This window comes from Microcebus murinus, chromosome 6, assembly GCF_040939455.1.
Source record: "Microcebus murinus isolate Inina chromosome 6, M.murinus_Inina_mat1.0, whole genome shotgun sequence".
Lineage (NCBI taxonomy): Eukaryota > Metazoa > Chordata > Mammalia > Primates > Cheirogaleidae > Microcebus > Microcebus murinus.
In genome coordinates, this window is record NC_134109.1 from 28,348,680 (window position 1) to 28,370,573 (window position 21,894).

General features: G+C 37.4%; 1 protein-coding gene across 8 annotated transcripts in view; it reads left to right on the forward strand.

Moving 5' to 3' along the window:
• The window catches only part of NUMB (NUMB endocytic adaptor protein), a 186,566-nt gene that overhangs the window by 103,568 nt on the left and 61,104 nt on the right, over positions 1-21,894 (forward strand). For all 8 annotated transcript variants that reach the window (XM_012741306.3, XM_012741282.3, XM_012741285.2 and 5 more), the window contains one exon: positions 13,828-13,968. In XM_012741306.3, the coding sequence (XP_012596760.1) occupies positions 13,843-13,968 (126 nt within the window). In that variant the 5' untranslated portion in view covers positions 13,828-13,842. The remainder of the gene's footprint in view (positions 1-13,827; positions 13,969-21,894) is intronic.

Here is a 21,894-nt window from a genome sequence, read left to right on the forward strand (position 1 = left end):
TAATTGGCCAACTGATATATATATTAAAAATTAGCCGGGCATGGTGGCGCATGCCTGTAGTCCCAGCTACTCGGGAGGCTGAGACAGAAGGATCGCTCGAGCCCAGGAGTTTGAGGTTGCTGTGAGCTAGGCTGACGCCACGGCACTCACACTAGCCTGGGCAACAAAGCGAGACTCTGTCTCAAAAAAAAAAAAAAAAAAAAAAAAAAGAATAAAGACTAATTGGTGGCTTATTGGTGGTCCAGGTAAGAGATGAAGTTATCTTGCACCATGGTTCTTCTGGTGGTGGAGATGATAAGCAGTGGACAAACAGGAGCTATATTTTAGAAATCTTTTACTGATGGCTTAGAAAAGGGGAGAGGAGTATAAGGGAAAGGGAGTAGTAAGATTAGAGAGGACTGAAGAATTGAAGAGGTGATATGTGTAGATAATTTGCCAAGTTATTTATCAGCGAAGGGGAGCAGAGCTGGTTTTAACAGCTTTTTATTTCTATAATTTTTTTCTGTAATTTTTCCAGTGGCATTTCTTTTTCTCTTCTCTCCCCCATCTCCCCAGCCCAATTCTTGGAATCAAATATATTTTTATTCTCGTCTGCCTCTCCAGATTCCAGCACCTTTTTCCTCATCCCACACTTGACAGATGCTTAGAGGAAAAAAGTCAGTGTAAAAAGTAGGCTAGCATTCTCAGCAATTCTGCCCTTTTTCATCAAGATGTTCCTTGCTAAATCAGTCCTTGCCTATCAAAGCAAACTCATTTTGTTCTGTAAGTAAAGGTTTAATACTTGAAGTATTACCATCCTAACGAAGTCAGTCTGTGTATATGTGTGTTCTGGGGTTCCGGGTGATGACTATGTATTTTTATATGGGAAGTCTTTTTTTTTCCGAGATAGAGTCTTGCTCTGTTGCCTAGGCTAGAGTGCCGTGGCATCATCTTAGCTCATAGCAACCTCAAACTCCTGGCCTTATGCAATCCTTCTGCCTCAGCCTCCCGAGTGGCTGGGACTACAGTCATGTGCCACCATGCCTGGCTAATTTTTTGATATATTTTTAGTTGGCCAATTAATTTCTATTTATAGTAGAGACGGGGGTCTCACTCTTGCTTAGGCTGGTCTTGAACTCCTGACCTTGAGTGATCCTCCTGTCTTGCCTCCCAGAGTGCTAGGATTACAGGAGTGAGCCACCATGCCTGGTCTATATGGGAAGTCTTTTTTTTTTTTTTGAGACAGAGTCTCGCTTTGTTGCCCAGGCTAGAGTGAGTGCTGTGGCGTCAGCCTAGCTCACAGCAACTTCAAACTCCTGGGCTCAAGCGATCCTCTTGCCTCAGCCTCCTGAGTAGCTGGGACTACAGGCATGTGCCACCATACCGGGCTCATTTTTTCTGTATATATTAGTTGGCCAATTAATTTCTTTCTATTTATAGTAGAGACTGGGTCTCGCTCTTGCTCAGGCTGGTTTTGAACTCCTGACCTCGAGCTATCCGCCCGCCTCGGCCTCCCAGAGTGCTAGGATTACAGGCATGAGCCACCCCACAGCGCCCAGCCTGGGAAGTCTTAACATGTCTTAAAAGTTAAGTATTGCCATATCACAGATTGAGTGCACCAGTTGTTTTCTCAATTGAAAGGCAAACGACCAATTATAATTAAAATTAGTTTTGTAAAAACAAGAAAAAGCCCTCAGAAAAGATGGCTTTGAAAAAATGCTTCTTAAATATACACAGTTTTAACTTTTGAAACTACCTTTGCAGTTTTAAGAAGACAGGGTCTTTCCTCATTTTATGAAGCTCTAACTTGCCATTATCTTTAAAGATGAACAGGAAAACCATGTATCAAAACAAAAAAAGGAATTTTGTGGACAAGATAAGTGGGAAGATGAAAAGTCATAAGGCGGAAACCTATAATTAAAGTCAGATAACAGATAAAAATTGTGGAATACTGTTAAGTCAGTTCTTAAATTTTTGGTGGTTACAGAATCTTTTAAGATTCTGATGAAAGTTGAATCATAAAGTACACAGACACATATACATTTAGATTTGTACATAATCTTAAGGGGTTGCTGAATCTGAAGAGCCCATGGGGTACATGAGCCCCTGGTGGAGAACATACAATTTAAATGGTAATCAGGGCTGAGGAGTATGTGGCTAGGGAACTGCCACATTCAAACTGTGACAGTGTTCTATTCTCAAATTCCAATCTTTAGGGCAGCCAAGACTTAATTTGTTGTTTTTAAATCTCTGGTCTGATAGCTGATGAAGCAAAGTAATTTTTAGTTTAGCTGTTGAAAAATTAGAATAATCTGTTAAAATTTTTTCTTTGAAAATGCTGTAGATGGCAGAGTTTTCTAAAATAAGGCAGTATAGTACTAAGGGTTCCCTAACAAAGGTAGCCCATTAAAAAAAAAAGTTGAACTGAAACATAAATTTCAAATTTACTGAAACCTAGCTTTACACAGGAGCTGAATGTTTCCTTTGAGAAGTAGGTTTTAAAAAACAATAACAACAACAAAAAAAGCCAAGCCTTTGTTCTAGCTACCTTTCCATGAAAATGTAAGTTAACTTGTATCAGAAAGGTATGAATTTTATTAGTCCTATAAGTTAAGTATTGGATATACTTGTTTAGCTGTGTGTGATAAAGTTGTGCTTTGTTGCTGTTTATTTAGATCAGTGCCTAAGTAGAACACTGAGGCAATGATACAACTTTTTTTTAGAGACAGGATCTCTCTCTTCATCCAGGTTAGAGTGCAGTGGCACAATCCTAGCTCACTGCAGCCTCGAATTCCTAGGCTCAAGAGATCTTCCTGCCTCAGCCTCCCAAAGTGCTGGGATTACAGGCCTGAGCCACCTCTTCTGGCATTTGTATTTATGTTTCTCCACCCCATCTCTATTCTCAGTTCCAGAAAGGCTTATAGTTGATTTATTTTCCACCTAATTAAAATTATGAAATGGAACCAGGTGGGGTGGCTCACCCCTGTAATCCTAGCACTCTGGGAGGCTGAGGCAGGAAGATCGTTCAAGATCAGGAGTTCAAAACCAGCCTGAGCAAGAGTGAGATCCCCGTCTCTAAATTAGCCAGGCATGGTGGTGCATACCTATAGTCTCAGCTACTTGGGAGGCTGAGGCAGAAGGATTGCTTGAGCCCAAGAGTTTGAGGTTCCTGTGAGCTAGGCTGACACCATGACACTCTGTCTCAAAACTAACTGAATGAATGAATGAATGAATGAATGAATAAATAAATAGATAAGTAAATAAATAAATAATAAATAAAATTATGAATGAAAGTAACACTGCCCTTAATTATATTTACCATTCTCTTGCCTTTCTTTATGGTTTTACTAAGTATATATGTATACCTAAATATTATCTTGTTTAGTTTTGTGTATTTTTGAGAGGCAGTATAATGTAGGGACTAAGAGCAGTGGCACCAGGAGGTTCTGCTACTTACCATGTGATTTGGGCAAATTACTTAATTTCTCTGTGCCTGTTTCCTCATACGTGAAATGGGAATGAAAAATAGAATCAACTTGGGAGTGTGGTAGTGTATGCTTGTAATTCTAGCTCCTCAGGAGGCTGAGATGAGAGGATTACTCTTTTTTTTTTGAGACAGAGTCTCGCTCCGTTGCCTGGGCTAGAGTGTCATGGCATCAGCCTAGCAGCTTACAGCAACTTCAAACTCCTAGGCTCAGGTAATCCTCCCGCCTTAGCCTCACAAGTAGCTGGGACTACAGGCACATGCCACCACGCCTGGCTAATTTTTTCTATTTCTAGTAAAAATGGGGTCTTGCTCTTGCTCAGGCTGGTCTCCAACTACTGACCTCAATCAATTATCCTGCCTCAGCCTCCCAGAGTGCTAGGATTACAGGTGTGAGCCACTGTGCCCAGCCGGGAAGATTGCTTGAGCCCAGGAGTTGGAGTCCATTCTGGGCAACATAGCAAGACCCTGTCTTTTAAAATAAATAAAATAGACTCTGCCTGATAAGGCTGTTGTGAGGATTTCATGAGTCATTATATAACATGCTTAGAACAGTGCCTCCTACACAGGCAGTATTCATTTAGTTGTTAGTGTTTGTAAAAAAGAATCATAATATATTATATTCTTTTGCAATTCCCATTATGTTTGTGTGATTCATCCATGTTGATGGTTATAGCTGTCAGATCTTTGCTTTTTTTTTTTGGAGATAGAGTCTCACTCTGTTGCCCAGGCTAGAGTGCCGTGGCATCAGCCTCGCTCACAGTAACCTCAAATTCCTGGGCTCAAGCAATTCTTCTGCCTCAGCCTCCCAAGTAGCAGGAACTACAGGCATGCGCCACCATGCCCAGCTAATTATTTCTATATATTTTTAGTTGTCTGGCTAATTTCTTTCTATTTTTTTAGTAGAGATGGGGTCTCACTCTTGCTCAGGCTGGTCTTGAACTCCTGAGCTCAAATGATCCTCCCGCCTCGGCCTCCCAGAGTGCTAGGATTACAGGCATGAGCCACTGTGCCCTGGCCTCCCCAGTACTTTTAATCCCCCTCTTAACCCTGTTTATCATTTTCTAGATAGCATTTACTCTCCATCCTGTTTGCTGAGGCCTAAAACATGAGTTATATTTGGATTTCTCCCTCTTCCTCAACTTACATAATTAGTCACCAAATCCTGTTGATTTTTTACCCACAAAGAGAATTCTGTAGATTAAACAATTAATTTATTCAATTTATGACATCAAGGGCAAGCACCATTTTGACAGTGGTGGTAGTTGGGGTAAGTTAGAAAAGGGTATTTATAAGGTCTTTTTGAGATCATGACTCAAGTGGCTTAAGGCAGATCCTTCAAGGTGGGGAACTGGTTGGGATTAGGCAGAGTGCATCACACAATATTTAGAATTAGTGGACAAAGCAAGAAGAGGGTCTTAAATTTGTTATCCTGTCAGGGGAGCTGCCCTGATGCACAAACTGTTTCTCTATATAATTTAGTTTGCAAAAATTTCCTAAAGCAAACAGTGAAGCTAAGTATGGGTTTGCAATCTTATTATTCTGGGTAAAAAATAATTTCCTGGCATATTGATTTAATTCTCACTGCTACTGTTACCTTCTAAACTTTTCTTCAGTTTCCTTCCTCTTTTCTCCACCTGTGCTACCACTACTGCCCTAGTTAGGCTCTCCTTATAACTTGCCTAGACAATTTTAAAAGCCTTCTAATTTGTCCATAGTTGTTTCTCCCTCAGATTTATTTTCCACACAGTAGCAGTGTAACTGAACTAAATTGCAACTCTGGCCACGTCAGCAATGGTTTAAAACAGGGGTGGGAAACCTGCATCCTTAAGTGAGGCCTTTTGACTGAATCCAAATTTTACATAACAAATCCTTTTATTTTTATTAATATATTTTTGTTCATCTTTTATATTTTTATTTTATTTTTTAAATGAACATATTTCAATTACCAAAGAATGAAATAAGTTTCAACAAAATAATTCTTCCAGATTGACCAGCACAATTAGGTCATTAGTAAGCCATAAGGGCTAAATTAAGGACTGCTACACTCATGACTTAGTTCTGACTTCCCCTGCCTGACTGGCCACTACCACATGAGGCTGGTTGGCAAGAGTTTGTGGGGCTGGAGTACGCCAGTCTTTTGTCAGCTTTTGACAACATTGTACTATGTTTCTGTTTGAAGTGGAATTTGTGAATAGTTGCATAGCTCGACAGTATTTTTAATTCTGTCTGCTTAACAGCCTATCATGTCAAGGAAGACCAAGAGAAGAGTGAAGGAAGAAAACAGATTTTTTAATGAGGATTGAGAATTGCAATATTATCTTGTTTCTGCTAAAGATAAGATGATTTGCTTTGTGAATATTGCAATATCAACATTAAAGAAATTAAATGCTCATCAGCATTATTAACATTCATAAGGATCACAAATATTTTAAATCAGAAAGAGAGGCATGAAAAGTTATATTGCATAAATTAAAAGAAAAGCAAAAGCAAAGACAATTCTTTCAAGCAGCAATAAGACCTGGAAATAATGCCACCCAAGCAACTTATAAAGTAGCCTATATATTTGGGGGAAAAAAAGGGAAACCATTCAGTTTTGTAGAAATTGTGCAATAATGCATTGTGGAAGTTGTAGGATGCTTAGACCCCGATAATGTTTCAAAGTGTTACCCTGATACAAACAGCTGCCTCTTCTAAGGAGAACCACAACTGATCCGGCAGCATGAATGAGCCTTCAACTTAACAGAACAACTTCATGCAGTACTTCAAAAGGAAAATATATTATTCAATCACTTTGGATGAATCAAGTGATACTGCTGACTTGGTGCAGGTTTTATATTTCATTCAGATCATAACAGAAGATTTCTTTGTTACAAAGAGTTACTTGCTTTGGGCACTCTTGTGAACAGATCACAGGGAATAGATATTTTCAACAGCTTTCAAGATGAATGTCATGAAGTTGGACTGCATTTGATAAATTTAGTGAGTGTATTGTACAGATGGTGCATCTTCCATGACAGGAAAACATGAAGGGTTTATTGCACAGATTAAAAAAAAAAGTATTAACAGATCCAGTTGCTCTCATTTCTTTTCACTGTATCTTGCATCAGCAACATCTCTGTGCTAAAGCTACTATTTTGAGTGACACTTTGCAACAAGTTATAAGTATTGTTAACTATATTCATGCAAATGCAACACAGCATCCTCAGTTTTGTAACATGCTAAAGTTGAACAATGAGGTATTCAGGATGGATTTGACATATCGCTCTAAAGTGCATTGGCTATTGCAGGGACAGCCAAAATTGTATATCTGACAGAACAGATAGTTAAATTTTATGAACAGAATCAGCAAGAAAATTTCTACAGGAATGAAGCATTTTTGTGTGATATCGTGTCAAATCAAAATGACTTGAATATTTCTTTGCAAGGTAAAACTAAGTCTGTATGTGATATATGGAAAAAAAATCCATGCATTCTGAAAAAGGGATGTTTTTAAAAAATACTTCTTCAAAAGGAAATTTTGGATGACTATTTTTCCCAGTTAGCAAAGGTCATTGATGAGCACGATGACATACGTGAATCATTTGAAGACTTCACAGCTGTTATAGACTTGTTAATTGGAGAATACAATGAAAGGTTCACTGAATTTGAGAATCATGACATCATATTAAAATTAGCATTTTAGCCTCACCTAGTTGATATCACCAAGGCACCTAAAGAACTATAGATGCAATTGATTGAGCTCTCAGTAGATGACATTTTAAAATCATTGTATGATGCTAAGAAAGGTCCAATTGAAACATGGAAAAATGCAGTAGAATACCCATGCCTTAAGCAACATGCCCCCAGAATGCTTTCTTGCTTTTCAACCACTTATTGCTGCAAATCTACATTCTCCTACCTGACCCAAATCAAGACACCCTTAAGGTCACAAATGACTGATGCCCATTTAGAGGATCAACTGCAGCTGTGGACCTCCATGCTACAAACAAATATTCCAATGGTCTCCAACAAAAAGCCAACACAAAAAAGTCACTAAAAGGTTAGTCAAGTTTAAAATTAACAAATAGTTTTCATTTTTTTAAATTATTAAGTACATAGTGATTAGATTTTTACATAAACAATGTACATTTTTAAGTATATCTAATTGAAGTTTCTTGAATGTGGCCTTGTTTGATCATATCTAAATCAGTGCGGTCTTCCAACATGAAAAGGTTCCATACCCCTGGTTTAAAACTTTTAAGTGGCTTTCCCATGCTTAAACCTCCAACCCTATCTGTACTACTCCTCTAATTGCATTGCTACCTAGTATTTGATTTCCTTCATCTATGCTTTTGTCGATGCTGTTGCCTTCAGATAGAAACATCTTTTCTCTCCTTTCCCCTGTGTGTTTACTTTTTGTTCTTCCTTTAAAACTTGGTCCTATATCTCCTATAGGAAATGTATCCTGAGCCTCCAGAGCATACTGCATACAGTGCTGTTATCACATTCACTCTGTTATGCAAAAATTAACCTTTTTTGAGGGGAGAGAGCCAGCTAAAGGCAAGAAAATTATCTTATTAATTTCTGTATCCAGTAGCATTAACAGTAGGGGCCAGCGCATAGTAAATTCTTAAACAGTTTTCACTAAACCAAACAAATTAGAGTGGAGAGAGGGAAGACTTTAGGAATGGGAGATGAGAGGTGATGATTTAATTAATGTGTTTGAGACAATATCAATGCACCCAAATAGAGAAATTTGAGTAAGAGAGCAAGACCTGAAAGTACAAGTGGGAAATCATCATACTTGGGTGATAGTTCGTGTTGATTATTAAATTTTTTTTAACCTGACATTTTTAACATATGTGTTGATTATTTCTTCAAGAGTGATAGTGTAAATAAGAGAACACAGATTAAGGACTGTTTAGGGAGTACCCTTTGTGGGTGGGAGAAAGTAGAGTAGGCACTCAAAACAGTCAAATGAAACAGATGTAAAGAAGATAAACTCTGGAGTATTGAGGGGGTCCAGGGAGGAAAGAAGTATACAAAGAAGATTTGGAGTCAAATTCTACAGAGCAATTAAGAAGAGTCAGAACTGTGAAGATTTTCTGAATTTGGCAATTTAGTTCTATCTAGTGACCTTTGAAAATTCTAGTAGAATGGAGATTTCTTTTTTAAAATTAGTTTGTAGGACAAAATAAGTTTGTTCTTAGCTTTTATACTTAGGAAAATATATCCTTTACCTGTGTTCAACCAGGACTTTTCCCAAGAGGTATGATCTTCTTTATTGGAGAGTAAAATACAACTTGGTTGGCCAGGCATGGTGGCTTATGCCTATAATCCTAGCACTCTGGGAGGCCGAGGCTGGAGGAGTGCTTGAGCTCAGGAGTTTGAGACCAGCCTGAGCAAGAGGGAGACTCTGTGTCTACTAAAAATAGGAAAAAAATAGCCTGGTGTGGGGCGTGGTGGTGCACATCTGTAGTCCAAGCTACTTGGCAGGCTTAGGCAGGAGGATCGCTTAAGCCCACGAGTTTGAGGTTGCTATGAACTAGGCTGATGCCACAGTACCCTATGCTGGGCAACAGAGCAGGACTCTGTCTCAAAAAAAAAGAATAAAAAGTTCAATTTGGTTGATAACCAGTAGTAAATGTTACTATGAATTTACATGTTTTCTATTTGTTTTCTTTGTAAGCAAAATCATTCTATGTAGGTTACTTAAAAACAGAATGTTTGATTTCTCCCTTGATGTGTTAAGTATTATCTTAATTACTAGATTATTTTATAGGCCACTGGTAATTATTCATTAAGAAGTAGAAAGACTATCATAATTACATATTTTCATTTTGCCAAATTTGTTTCATTTTGCCAAATGATGATTATATCACTGATTTTCAAAAATGTTCCAACCCTGAAAGCCTTTCTTGAAACTTTTACATGCCACTTGTGAATTAGATAGAGTTGGTTTGACGCTGTGACAGGGTTGTGAATCCCCTCCAAAGAGTTGTGTCCAGTCCTCCACCCATCTTCTCTTTCCCTTCAACCAATCAGTGGCCCCTGGGGCTTTTCTATGGAAATTCCAGGGCTACTTGAAGCATAGTTTGAGATTTATTAATAATGTTATACTTTTTGCAGATATACTGGTAGCAAACCATTTGAGTACTGAAAGTGACAAGATATTTAGACCCCAAATTGGTTGACACTTTCAGTCTATTCTTTTATTGGGGAACAGAATGGTACAATAATAAATAGCTGCCTAGAGAGCAAGTGAACTTGTACTAATCTATTTGGATAGAGATTGGATGTCCTTTAAGGGGAAGTTGTCAGAGTAGTTCCTTTGGCAGTGGAAGGTTAAACTACTGTTAGGTCTGCAATCTGTTCCAACACTGATGATTCTCTGGTCTTGTATGTCTAGACTTATGCCATCCAGTAAATAGCCTCTACTATCTTTCAGTTCTTTAAATTTATAGTATGTCATATGTGAAAGGCAGCCTGTTAGGATGCAGGAATACTGTTTAAACAAATCAGGTACAGCCAACCATTAAGGAAACAGGAAATTACTATAAGATTTGATGAGCCCAGTAATAGAAGTAAGCAGAGGGCGTTAACAGGAATCATATGAAGGGGAAGGACCTTAACCAACTTCAGGTAGGGGTTTGTTAGAAAAAAAGGCTAGCTTTCCTGAAGAGGTTTACTCCTCCTGAGCTGACCCTTTAAAGATGAGTAGACTTTAACCCGAGGTAAACAGGGAAAGGAATTTCTTTCTAGGCAGAGGGAGGAACCTAAACAGAGGCTCTAAAAGAGGGTTTGCCTTGTTTGGAGAACTGTAAATAGTTTAGTGTAGCTGGAAGTTAGCATGTGAATGGGGACTAGTGGGAGAAGCCAGACAAAAAAGGATTGTGTTTGTCTTGGTAAGCAATATTGATTTGTCACGTGAAGCAATTAAAGGATTTTAGGCAGAGTAGTTGAAGGATTTTAATCAGATGGGGTCGATGAATTCAAGAGATACTAAGTGGGTAAAATCAGTAGAGTTATAGGCCAGAGAGAGTGAATGCAGGAATGATTTTCAGATGTCTGGCTTGGCTAACTGGTTAGGTGGGTAGATAGCTTTGCTAAAAGAAAGAAATTAATAAGACATGAATCATATAGGATAACTTTAGAGAATGCCAACTTGAAGAAGGATATAGGTACATTTTATTTTCTTATATTTGTATATTTTTAAAATGTGGAAAATATACACAAATACAAATTTAAAATTATGGTAGAGTATAACAAGGATGTATTATCTTTTTTTTTTTTTTTGAAACAGTGTCTCGCTTTGTCTAGGCCAGAATGCAGTGGCATAATCATAGCTCACTGTACCCTCAAACTCTTGGGCTCAAGTGACCTTCCTGCCTCAGCCTCCCAAGTAGCTAGGACTACAGGCACATGCCACCACACCCCATACCCGGCTAATCTTTTCTGTTTTTGTTAGAGAAAGGATCTCGCTCTTGCTCAGGCTGGTCTTAAACTCCTGAGCTCAAGCAATCCTCTCACCTCAGCCTCCCAGAGTGCTAGGATTACAGGCATGAGCCACTGTGCCCAGCCTTTTTTTCTTTATTTATTATTTTATTGTATTTATGTTTTAGAGGCAAGGTCTCACCCTGTCTCTGAGGTTGGAGTATAGTGGTATTATCATAGTTCACTATGGCCTCAGACTTCTGGGTTCAAGCAATCCTACCTCAGACTCCCAAGTAGCTAGGACTGCAGGTGTGTGCCACCAAACATGGCTAATTTTTTAAATTTTTTGTAGAGATGGGATATCACTTTGTTGCCCAGGCTGGTCTGAGCTTCCAGTCTCAAGCAATCCTCCCACTTTGGCCTCCTAAAGTGCTGGGATTACAGGCATAAGCCTCTGAGCCCTACCAGGTTATGGGATTCTTTTTGGAAGTCTGTTAGGTTAAGGTAGACTTTTTTTTTTTTTGACATAGAGTCTGTGCAATCATATAGTTCACTGCAACCTCAAACTCCTGCACTCAAGTGATTCTCCTGACTCAGCCTCCCAAGTAGCTGGGACTACAGGTGCATGTCACCACACCCTGCTAATTTTTTTTAGTTTTTATAGAGACAGGGTCTAGCCATTGCCCAGGCTAGTCTCGAACTCATGGCCTCAAGCAGTTCTGCCTCAGCCTCCCAAAGTGCTAGGATTACAGGCTGAGCCCCTGTGTCTGGCCAGGTAGACTCTCATTTACATAGTTTAGGAATGAGTTACCTGCTTAATTCAGTTTTCAAAAATCCAGAGATTTTTACATTGCCATTCTTCTATCACAAGTTTTGCCTCTTAAGATGCATAGTAAGATTGGCTTGTCTGTGTAAATTAGCTAATTTGGTAATAGTTCTGTTGTGGCATAATGCATTTTAAAATACAAAATGATTTTCCTCAGAATGCAAACTTTATTTTTAAGTCTTTCATTGGTGTCATGTGGGAATTAATGTTCAATCCATTGCTATTAACACTCCTGACAGAGAGGACGGTTCCTTTTTATAGCTTTGTCACATCATTTTCTCCAGTTAAGATCACTTTTAGGCTGATAGAAATGCTTACATCCTTCAAGGGAAAAAATGAGCCATACTCTTTAACAGAACCCTGGAGGTATTAGTTTTAGATTTTGAGATTTTACTCTTTAAAGGGGCACTTATTCTATTATGTTTATTTGTTGTTTCTTATCAATAAGGTCTTTTTTTTTTTTTTGAGACAGAGTCTTGCTCTGTTGCCCAGGCTAGAGTGAGTGCCGTGGCGTCAGCCTAGCTCACAGCAACCTCAAACTCCTGGGCTCAAGCAATCCTGCTGCCTCAGCCTCCCGAGTAGCTGGGACTACAGGCATGAGCCACCATGCCCGGCTAATTTTTTCTATATATCTTTAGTTGTCCAGCTAATTTCTTTCTATTTATAGTAGAGACGGGGTCTCACTCTTGCTCAGGCTGGTCTCTAACTCCTGAGCTCAGATGATCAGCCTGCCTTGGCCTCCCAGAGTGCTAGGATTACAGGCGTGAGCCACTGTGCCTGGCCCAGTTAGGGCTTTTATCTGTAGTTTTGTGATTTATACTTCACCTTTGACAGCATTTAAGAGGTGCCTCTTGTAGTAAGAAAGAACTAACATAGTTTTAACACTAATTTAATTTTCTCTTTTAACAAGAGTTAAAGAGGAGAACTTGAATCTTTGTCATTGTTTTTGTTACATTACTGTAATGATTATACATATGAAAGTATATCTGATGTCATACTACTTGCTTAGTTCTTTTTTTTTTCTTTTTTTTGAGACAGAGTCTCACTTTGTTGCCCAGGCTAGTGTGAGTGCCGTGGTGTCAGCCTAGCTCACAACAACCTCAAACTCCTAGGCTCAAGCAATCCTTCTGCCTCAGCCTCCCGAATAGCTGGGACTACAGGCATGTGCCACCATGCCTGGCTAATTTTTTCTGTATATATTAGTTGGCCAATTAATTTCTTTCTATTTATAGTAGAGACGGGGTCTCGCTCTTGCTCAGGCTGGTTTCGAACTCCTGACCTCGAGCAATCCGTCTGCCTCGGCCTCCCAGAGTGCTAGGATTACAGGCATGAGCCACCACGCCCGGCCTTACTTGCTTAGTTCTAATAGAACCTTTTCTTCAAGTATGTTTAAATAAAGCTTTATTTTATTCCTCTTCATAAGGAATCATCTTTCAGAAAAAGGTGACTGTAGTCTCTGCTTTGGTTAGTGTCTTCTAATAGTGAGCCAAAAAGATCCCCAAATTTCATTGTTTCAGAATGAGTTTTTCCTAATAAGTATGAAAGTTTTTAGAAACTGTTAGCTGTTGATAGTTTAGCCTACATGTACAAATTTCCATTTTCAGGAGTTGGAATGGATATGAGAGGTAAATCAGCAGGGAGGATTTCTTATTGGTTTATGAAAATTAAAGTGCTTGAAATTCTTAGAATAACATTTTTTCAAATCCTAGAATTTATTGTGGATTTTATAAGGACTAGTATTGTATCTGTCTTTTCAAAAAGTAAAATGATTTGTTTGAACTTAGTGTTACTCTAAGAGGAAGTATACTAATTGCTCATTTTCCCTTAAGCCAAAACCTTTAATTTGGGACAGTTAAGTTTTTTTATTAGTATGATAATCCAGAGTTTAGAAATGTGAGAAGTTGTTAGTTGGATGTGGTGCCACAAATCTGTAGTTCCAGCTAGCCTGTAGTTCCAGCTGCTTGAGAGGCTGATGCAAGAGAATCCCTTGAGCCCAGGAATTTGAGGATGCTGTGAGCTATGATGAGGCCACTGCACTCCAGCTTGGATAACAGAGTAAGACCCTGTCTCAAAAAAAAGTGAGAGAGTAATAATTTCTTTTCATATTTCTTTTACTCTGCAGATTGTAAAAGTTAAAATGAACAAACTACGGCAAAGTTTTAGGAGAAAGAAAGATGTTTATGTTCCAGAGGCCAGTCGTCCACATCAGTGGCAGACAGATGAAGAAGGTGTTCGCACTGGAAAATGTAGCTTCCCAGTTAAGGTAAGAACTGATCTTTCTATAAATGTATATGTGGAAAAGAACTGACAATCTATTGTATGTAAGATCCCATTAATCAGGACAATAAAAAGAGAACCCTCTACAATCTAATGCCTCTATATTCTGTTTTAATGATAGAACTAAATGAGAAGGAAAATAGATTATAATTGGTGATTTTCTTTTTATATTTAAATAAGAATTTCTGGTATATAATGTGGCATCAGTACAGATAAGGTCACTTCTGATGAGAATACTAATCTTAAAATATCTAAAGATCCTGAATTATAAGTAGTCAAATTATTTTCAGTGGGATGTGCTTACTAAGTGGTAGGGCAGAGGGAGTGGGAGTCTGCTTTCTTAAATATAGGTCTGGTGTGCTCTAGAAAATCTTAAATCAGAAGAGTTAAAGGGAATTTTCTCTTTTGTAGCTTTTAATCGGAAAGGTGGTTAAAATGAATGCCTTCTTTGATTAGATCAGAAAAATGAAAGCTTACGCAGGTTAAGAACATAGTAAAGATCTAGAGAAGGGGGGATGTTGTACAGGTGCTTTCTCTTACTACTTCCTGAGACTCTGGAGAAGGGCCATATTTAAGGACAAAAAAGAAATGTATACATTATATACATTTATATATATGTATACATTTATATATATATGTATACATTATATACAGTGAAAAGCAATATATAATTGTATGATTTTTACAAGTACAGTGTGGGATATATTAAGTGTAGGGTCAAAAACTAGAAGGGAATAGGCCAAAATGTTAATATTTTGAAAAATACTGATTTATTGATTGATTGAGAACAAGGTCTTACTCTGTTGTCCAGGCTAGAGTGCAGTGGCATCATTATTGCTCACTGTTACCTCAAACTCCTAAGCTCAAGTGATCCTCCTTTCTCAGTCTCCTGAGTAGCTGGGACTATAGGTGCGTACCACCATGCCCAGCTAATTTTTGTGTTTTTTATAGAGAAGAGGTCTCACTATGTTGCTCAGGGTGGTCTCAAACTCCTGACCTCAAGTGACCTCCTGCCTCTGCCTCCCAAAGTACCAGGATTACAGGTATGAGCCACTGTGCCCAGCCAAAAAATTTTTAGTTTGATATAAAATGTTAAATTTTTTCTCTGTTTGCTATATATTCTTATAAGTGTAAACATTCTTATGATTTCCTCCTTCCCTTTTATTGCCTCAGTACCATTGACTGATACACAGGCTAAAGCTTTAGAAAGAAAAAAATCTTTATTATAGGAAAAGTCATTTATAGAACATCCAAGTTAGATAAATACATGGGTTTTTTTTTTTTTTTTTTTTTTTGAGACAGAGTCTCACTTTGTTGTCCAGGTTAGAGTGAGTGCCGTGGCGTCAGCCTAGCTCACAGCAACCTCAAACTCCTGGCCTCAAGCAATCCTTCTGCCTCGGCCTCCCGAGTAGCTGGGACTACAGGCATGCGCCACTATGCCCGGCTAATTTTTTTTATATATATATCAGTTGGCCAATTAATTTCTTTCTGTTTATAGTAGAGACAGGGTCTCGCTCTTGCTCAGGCTGGTTTTGAACTCCTGACCTTGAGCAATCCGCCCGCCTCGGCCTCCCAAGAGCTAGGATTACAGGCGTGAGCCACAGCGCCTGGCCAATACATGGGTTTTTAAACATACTATTTTTCCATAGTCAGTAATCATTTTCCTGATTACTTAGCTATATTTACTTAACTCATTTGCTGAAACTTTTTATGGGAATAATAAACTTAAATATTTTAATTTTGGCCAGGCACAGTGGCTCACGCCTGTAATCCTAGCACTCTGGGAGGCTGAGGCGGGAGCATTGCTCGAGGTCAGGAGTTCGAAACCATCCTGAGCAAGAGCAAGACCCCGTCTCTACTATGAATAGAAAGAAATTAATTGGCCAACTAATATATATAGAAAAAATTAGCTGGACATGGTGGTGCATGCCTGTAGTCCCAGCTACTCGGGAAGCTTGAGGCAGGAGGATTGCTTGAGCCCAGGAGTTTGAGGTTGCTGTGAGCTAGGCTGATGCCACGGCACTCACTCTGGTCTGGGCAACAAAGCAAGAGACTCTGTCTCAAAAAAAAAAAAAAAAAAAAATATATATATATATATATATATTTTAATTTTAAATGTTTAATATGACACTAAAATATGAAAGTAAACCTAATCTCTCTTACATAAAAATGATATTCTTTGTCTCTACTACCTACCCTCAAAAATAGTTGGCTTACTTGAATATATAAGTCGAGTATTAAGTATGTAGAAATGGTCACTCTTACACACTATTGGTTGCTTAGAGTATAAATGTCAGTCAATCAGGGGGGCAATTTAGAAATATCCATTAAGATTTTAAATGTACTTTTCATTTGACCTGAAATTTTATTTTTATTTTATTTTGAGACAGAGTCTCACTTTGTTGCCCAGGCTAGAGTGAGTGCCGTGGCGTCAGCCTAGCTCACAGCAACCTCAAACTCCTGGACTCAAGCGATCCTTCTGCCTCAGCTTCCCGAGTAGCTGGGACTACAGGCATGTGCCACCATGCCCGGCTAATTTTTTTGTATATATATTAGTTGGCCAATTAATTTCTTTCTATTTATAGTAGAGACCGGGTCTCGCTCTTGCTCAGGTTGGTTTTGAACTCCTGAACTCAAACGATCCGCCCGCCTCGAGCTAGGATTACAGGCGTGAGCCACCGCACCCGGCCTGACCTGAAATTTTATATCTCACAATTGCACTTAAGTATATTTACAAATATGCTGGCATAAATCATCATCCTAACATTATTTGTAATATCAAAAATCTGGAAACAACTTAAATGCCCATCATTCTGGAATTGGTTAAAGAAACTATGACATGCATTAAGTGGAATTCTTTGCAGTTATTTAAAAAAGAATAAGGTAGGTCTATATTCATGTCTTTAGTAAATATTTTTGAATAGCTACTGTATACCAGGCACATGCTAGGTAGTAAGCAAAAAAGACATAGTTCTTTCTCTTGTGACATTTATAGTCTCCTTGTGAGGGATACAGACTTTAATTAGATATTTGCATTAATGATATATGATTACACACTTAGATACATGCTTTTAAGAAAGGAAATCTGATTCTGTAAGAGCATATAACAGAAAAATTTGACCTAGAGGATCAGGGTAAGGCTTCCTTGAGAAAGTAAAGGTTGACCTGCTGTTTAAAGGTTGAATGGGAATGAATTAGATGAAAAGGTAGGCAGAACATTAAAATATTATGGAAAGTGTGTACACATAGGTGCAGGGTGATGGGAGGAAAGAATGGTAAAGGGAAGCTATAGTGTAGAAAGTTGTATGAGATGAACCTGGAGAAAAATAGGGCAGAGTTTTGTAGGCCATGTTAAGGATTTTGGACTTTAAGAGTCAAGGGAAGCCATTAAGTAGTGTTTTCATCATTTATTTATTTATTTTGGTAAAATACACACACATAAGATAAAATGTACCATTTTAAGCAGTTTTAAATGTACAGTTCAGTAGTATTAAGTATATTCAAATTGATGTGCAGTCATTACCAACATTCATCTACAGAACTTTTTCATCTTCTAAACTCTATAAATGTTTTTTTAGAGTAAGAATGTGATACTAGAAAAGCATTTTGAAAAAATGACTCTGTCTGCAGTCCATAGCAGATGCAAGGAACCTAGGGAATGATTAACACAGTAATCCAAAGGAGAGAGATAATGGTAGGTTCGACTAGGGTGATGACTATGGAGATGAAGAGAAATGAAATAAATTGGTAGATAATTAAGAGGTAAAGGCAACAGGAATTAGAGACAAACTGGATCTAAGAAATGAAAAAAGGGTGATATTAAAAATGACACCTAGTTTCTTGTTGCCTGAACAGAAATGATGATCATTGACATAGAAAACAGTGAAAGGGTCTCTGTATGTGCTTATGAAGAAAGATAACTTAAGTATATTTATTATTACGTGATAAAGGTAAGGTACGTAGCACTCTGGGAAGCTGAGGCAGGCGGATTACTTGAGGTCAGGAGTTCGAAACCAGCCTGAGCAAGATCAAGACCCCGTCTCTACTAAAAATAGAAAGAAATTAACCAGACAACTAAAAACAGAAAAAATTAGCTAGGTATGGTGGCGCTCGCCTGTAGTCCCAGCTACTCAGGAAGGCTGAGTACTAGAATCACTTGAGCCCAAGAGTTTGAGGTTGCTATGAGATAGGCTGATGCCACGACACTCTAGTCCAAGCAGCAGAGTGAGACTCTGGTCTCAAAAAAAAAAAAAAAAAAAATTAAGGCACAGAACTGTGTATATAGTATGATTTTGTTTATCGTTAAATGGAAAAAACATGTGTGATTATATTATTTTTAAGAAATACCTGTAAGAAGACACAAGTAACTCTGAACTACAGAATGGATATGAAGGATTTGGGATCTTTTACCTTTCAGTGTATGTCCTTTGAAACTAGTGACATTTCTTATTGTGAGCATATATTATATTTATAATAGTTTTTAAAACCTCATTCATGGAATTGTGAAATAATAGTTGAAATAATTGAAGTAAAGTTAATTGAAGCACTTCTAGTTGACTATGAAATATATAGCTTTTAAGTATTTTGTGTGAGATAAATAAGTTTCATTATCTTTCATTTGTCATAAGAAACAGCTAGCTAGATGGGATGGGCTTTAGAGACAATGCAGGTAGGGCAGCTTAATTAGGATCTTCTTTGTGTGGTCCTTTATAAATGGTCTTTTGAATTCCTTTTTACAAGACATTATCTTTGCTAAGTTGTGTCTTCTTTACCTGCCTTCCCTCACCACCATATCCCACCTCTCCCCAACCCACACACTTATATATTACTGACTCCCAGAGTAGAATAGGAGAATTAAAACCTGAAAATTTTTTTCTGATAGCCTAGAAGTTGATGCATTTCCTCAGTTAGATGTAGTAATAGCTGGGCAAATTATATCTTATCCTACCTTGCCTTAGAGACATTTTGAACTAGTAGTGAGCTTGGTATAAAAGTTTTTCCATGGAAGCAGCTCGTTAAGGTGGTAGGGATACTCACTAAGGGAGAGTAAGTTTGGGAATAGAGAAAATGAGATCCTTTTGAGGTACCTATGGGACATGCACATGCAGCTCCTCACTGACCAAGAAAGCACCATGAGTTTTCATTTTGGAAATAAATAAATTTTAGTGAGTAGGCAAATTTACAAATGCCAAATCCTTGAATGATGAGAGGATTGACTGTATATAAATTATCAGTAAAGTTGGGGGTAGGTGAGATTGCCTAGGGAAAGTGAGAAGAGAAGAGGGCCTAGGACAAACCCTTCAGGAACACCAACATAAAAGGGAGGACAGACAGTGAAATAGGTATGTTCAAAAGAGAATAAGAAAGAGTAGCCAGAGACGTAGAAGGGAAAACTAGAGCATGTGGTCTTAGAAGCCAAGGTTTGAATATATGAGAAAGTGGTCAAATGCTATAAAGGGATCAAATGAGAAATTGAAACCTCATTAGATTAAAAACTTGAAAGTCTTGGTAACTTTGATGACAATGACAGCATTTACAGTGGAATCATGAGAATGGAATGCAGATTAAGCAGTGAATGGATGCAAAATAAGGGTGGAAACAGCTAATCTAGAGATTACTAATTCAAGAAGGTGTCTGAAAAAGGTTGTGTAAAGTTAGAGAGGGGTACAAGGGAGAGATTACAAGGGGCACAAGGAAACTTTTGGTGGTGGTAGCTATGTTTATTATGTTGGTTGTGGTGATGGTCTCTCCTCAGCAAATTGTAGACTTTAAATATGTACAGTTTATTGTATATCATTCATACTTCAATAAAGCTGTTAAAAATTTTAAAAATAAAAAGTTTGTCTTCAAAGGAGAGTAGACAGTAGCAAAGGGAATGTAAGGTTGAGGAATGTGTGTGTGGTTTTCTCAAAAACAGTTTTATTAGATATAATTTACCTGCCCTGAAACTTACTCATTTAAAGTGTATAGATCATTTGATTTTGTGCTGAGTTTTGTTTTTAAGATGGGAATGACTGGAACATAATTAAATGTTTTTTACGAAGGAGCATGTAGGGAGTGGATTAGTTTTAGACTAGAGGAAGAATGCCGCTTCTATTTTAGTAGTGTCTTAGTTGGAAAATAGGGTGTCAAAGTTGGAAAATAGGGTGAAAATGTACCTCAGTTTGTGGTGTCGGTGGCTTGAGATTGATGGAATTCTATTTTGAAGACATATTTTCTCAAGGAACTAGGAACTAAAGACATCTGTAGAAGAGTAGAGAAGTTGTAGAATTGGATTTTGAGGATAATCAGTTACTCGAAAGAATAGGTGAAAGAAGCTTATAGAAATGCAGACAATGACTAGACAGTAATCAAATGAAATTTGCAACTAATTTGATATCTGCTGGGTTTGTTGAAATGTACTGGTACCTATGTAAGTATAATAATTTAGTAATAGAGTAATGATTATTAGAGCAAAGTAGGCTTCAAAGCTTGTCTTGTAATTTTATCTGTGAGTATAACAGATAATTTTTTTAATGGAGGAGAGATTTTGATGTTACAAATGAAATATGACCTATGCAAAACTTAATCTAGTGGTTTTCAAAAGTGGGATCTCTAAAACCTTTTCAAGGGGTGCTGAGATATTCTCTTTTCCAATTGTACGTCTATATGAGGCCAGTCTTTCTTGATATACATCAGCCAAAACATATTGCAATAGATTGAATATAGATGCAAATATGAAAATCCAGTTTTCTTCTATTAAGCAGGATGTTAAAGAAATTTGCAAAAATGTGAAATCACAAAATGCCACTTTTCTCACTAAATTTTTTCATTTTGGAAAATAGTTATTTTTCATTAAAAATATGTTATTTAAGTTACCATACAATGGAGTTCATTATTTTAAAATGAAGTAAATATCTTTAAAAGTTCTTACTTTTAATTTCTAGTACAGTAAGTATTAGTAGCTATAACTGATAAAAACAAAAATTCTTTGGGGTCCTCAGTGTAATGGGATCCTGAGACCAAACATTTTGAGAACTGCTGATTTAAACAGCATGTTTCATCAATTACAGTAATGTACTAATAATCTACTTGTAATTGTCTACAAACATTACATTTTTAAATGCCAGTATTAATTTTGGTTGTTAAATAAATTGGTAGAACCTAGCCAGTTGTTTAACTTGCAAATAAAATCTCAAATATTGGATTATGTAGAACATATGGCATGCAAATTTTGCATTGTGTAAATTCTGGAGGTCATATTGTCTTCAAATTTAGAAGGATAGAGATTAAGGGACTGTATGCAGAATTCATACTTACTAGTTATGTTTATAAATTGTCCTAATTATTTTAACTCCCTGTTAAATGAGATGGAATGGCTTTCTTACCCCTTTGTTTTACAGATATAACTCAGTTGTTACTAGGAATTGTGCCAGTATATACAAATAGGATAGACCAGATGGAGAATTGAACATATGGATGCCAGAATTGCATGTGTTTACCTCTTAGACCAACATTTGCTCTATTAAATTATCTGCCAGATGGTTTGGGGGACAACTTTCTAAGATAAGGACTGCCATTGTGCTAGAAGTTATAACATAGCTTTTTAATAACAAGCCTTTCTTATTTTGTGTGTAACCATAAAGTCATGCACAGAAAGTAGAGATTTCTTACTATTTTTGTATTTCTAAGAGGCTAGTTCCTGAGCCAGTGGGTGACTACCATGTAACATTTAATAATTTGCGATTTTAGAATATTTTATTGCAAAGTGTTATGCCAAATTAGAAGTTCCTAAATATAATTTACCAAGAAAAACAAAAATGTACAAAATAAAAAATAAAATGGGAAAATAATAATAGACACTGAAATTTTTAAAATTGACTCTATAAGTAAAGTTGAAAACATGGATAAAATTGTTAATATTCTTGGGTTA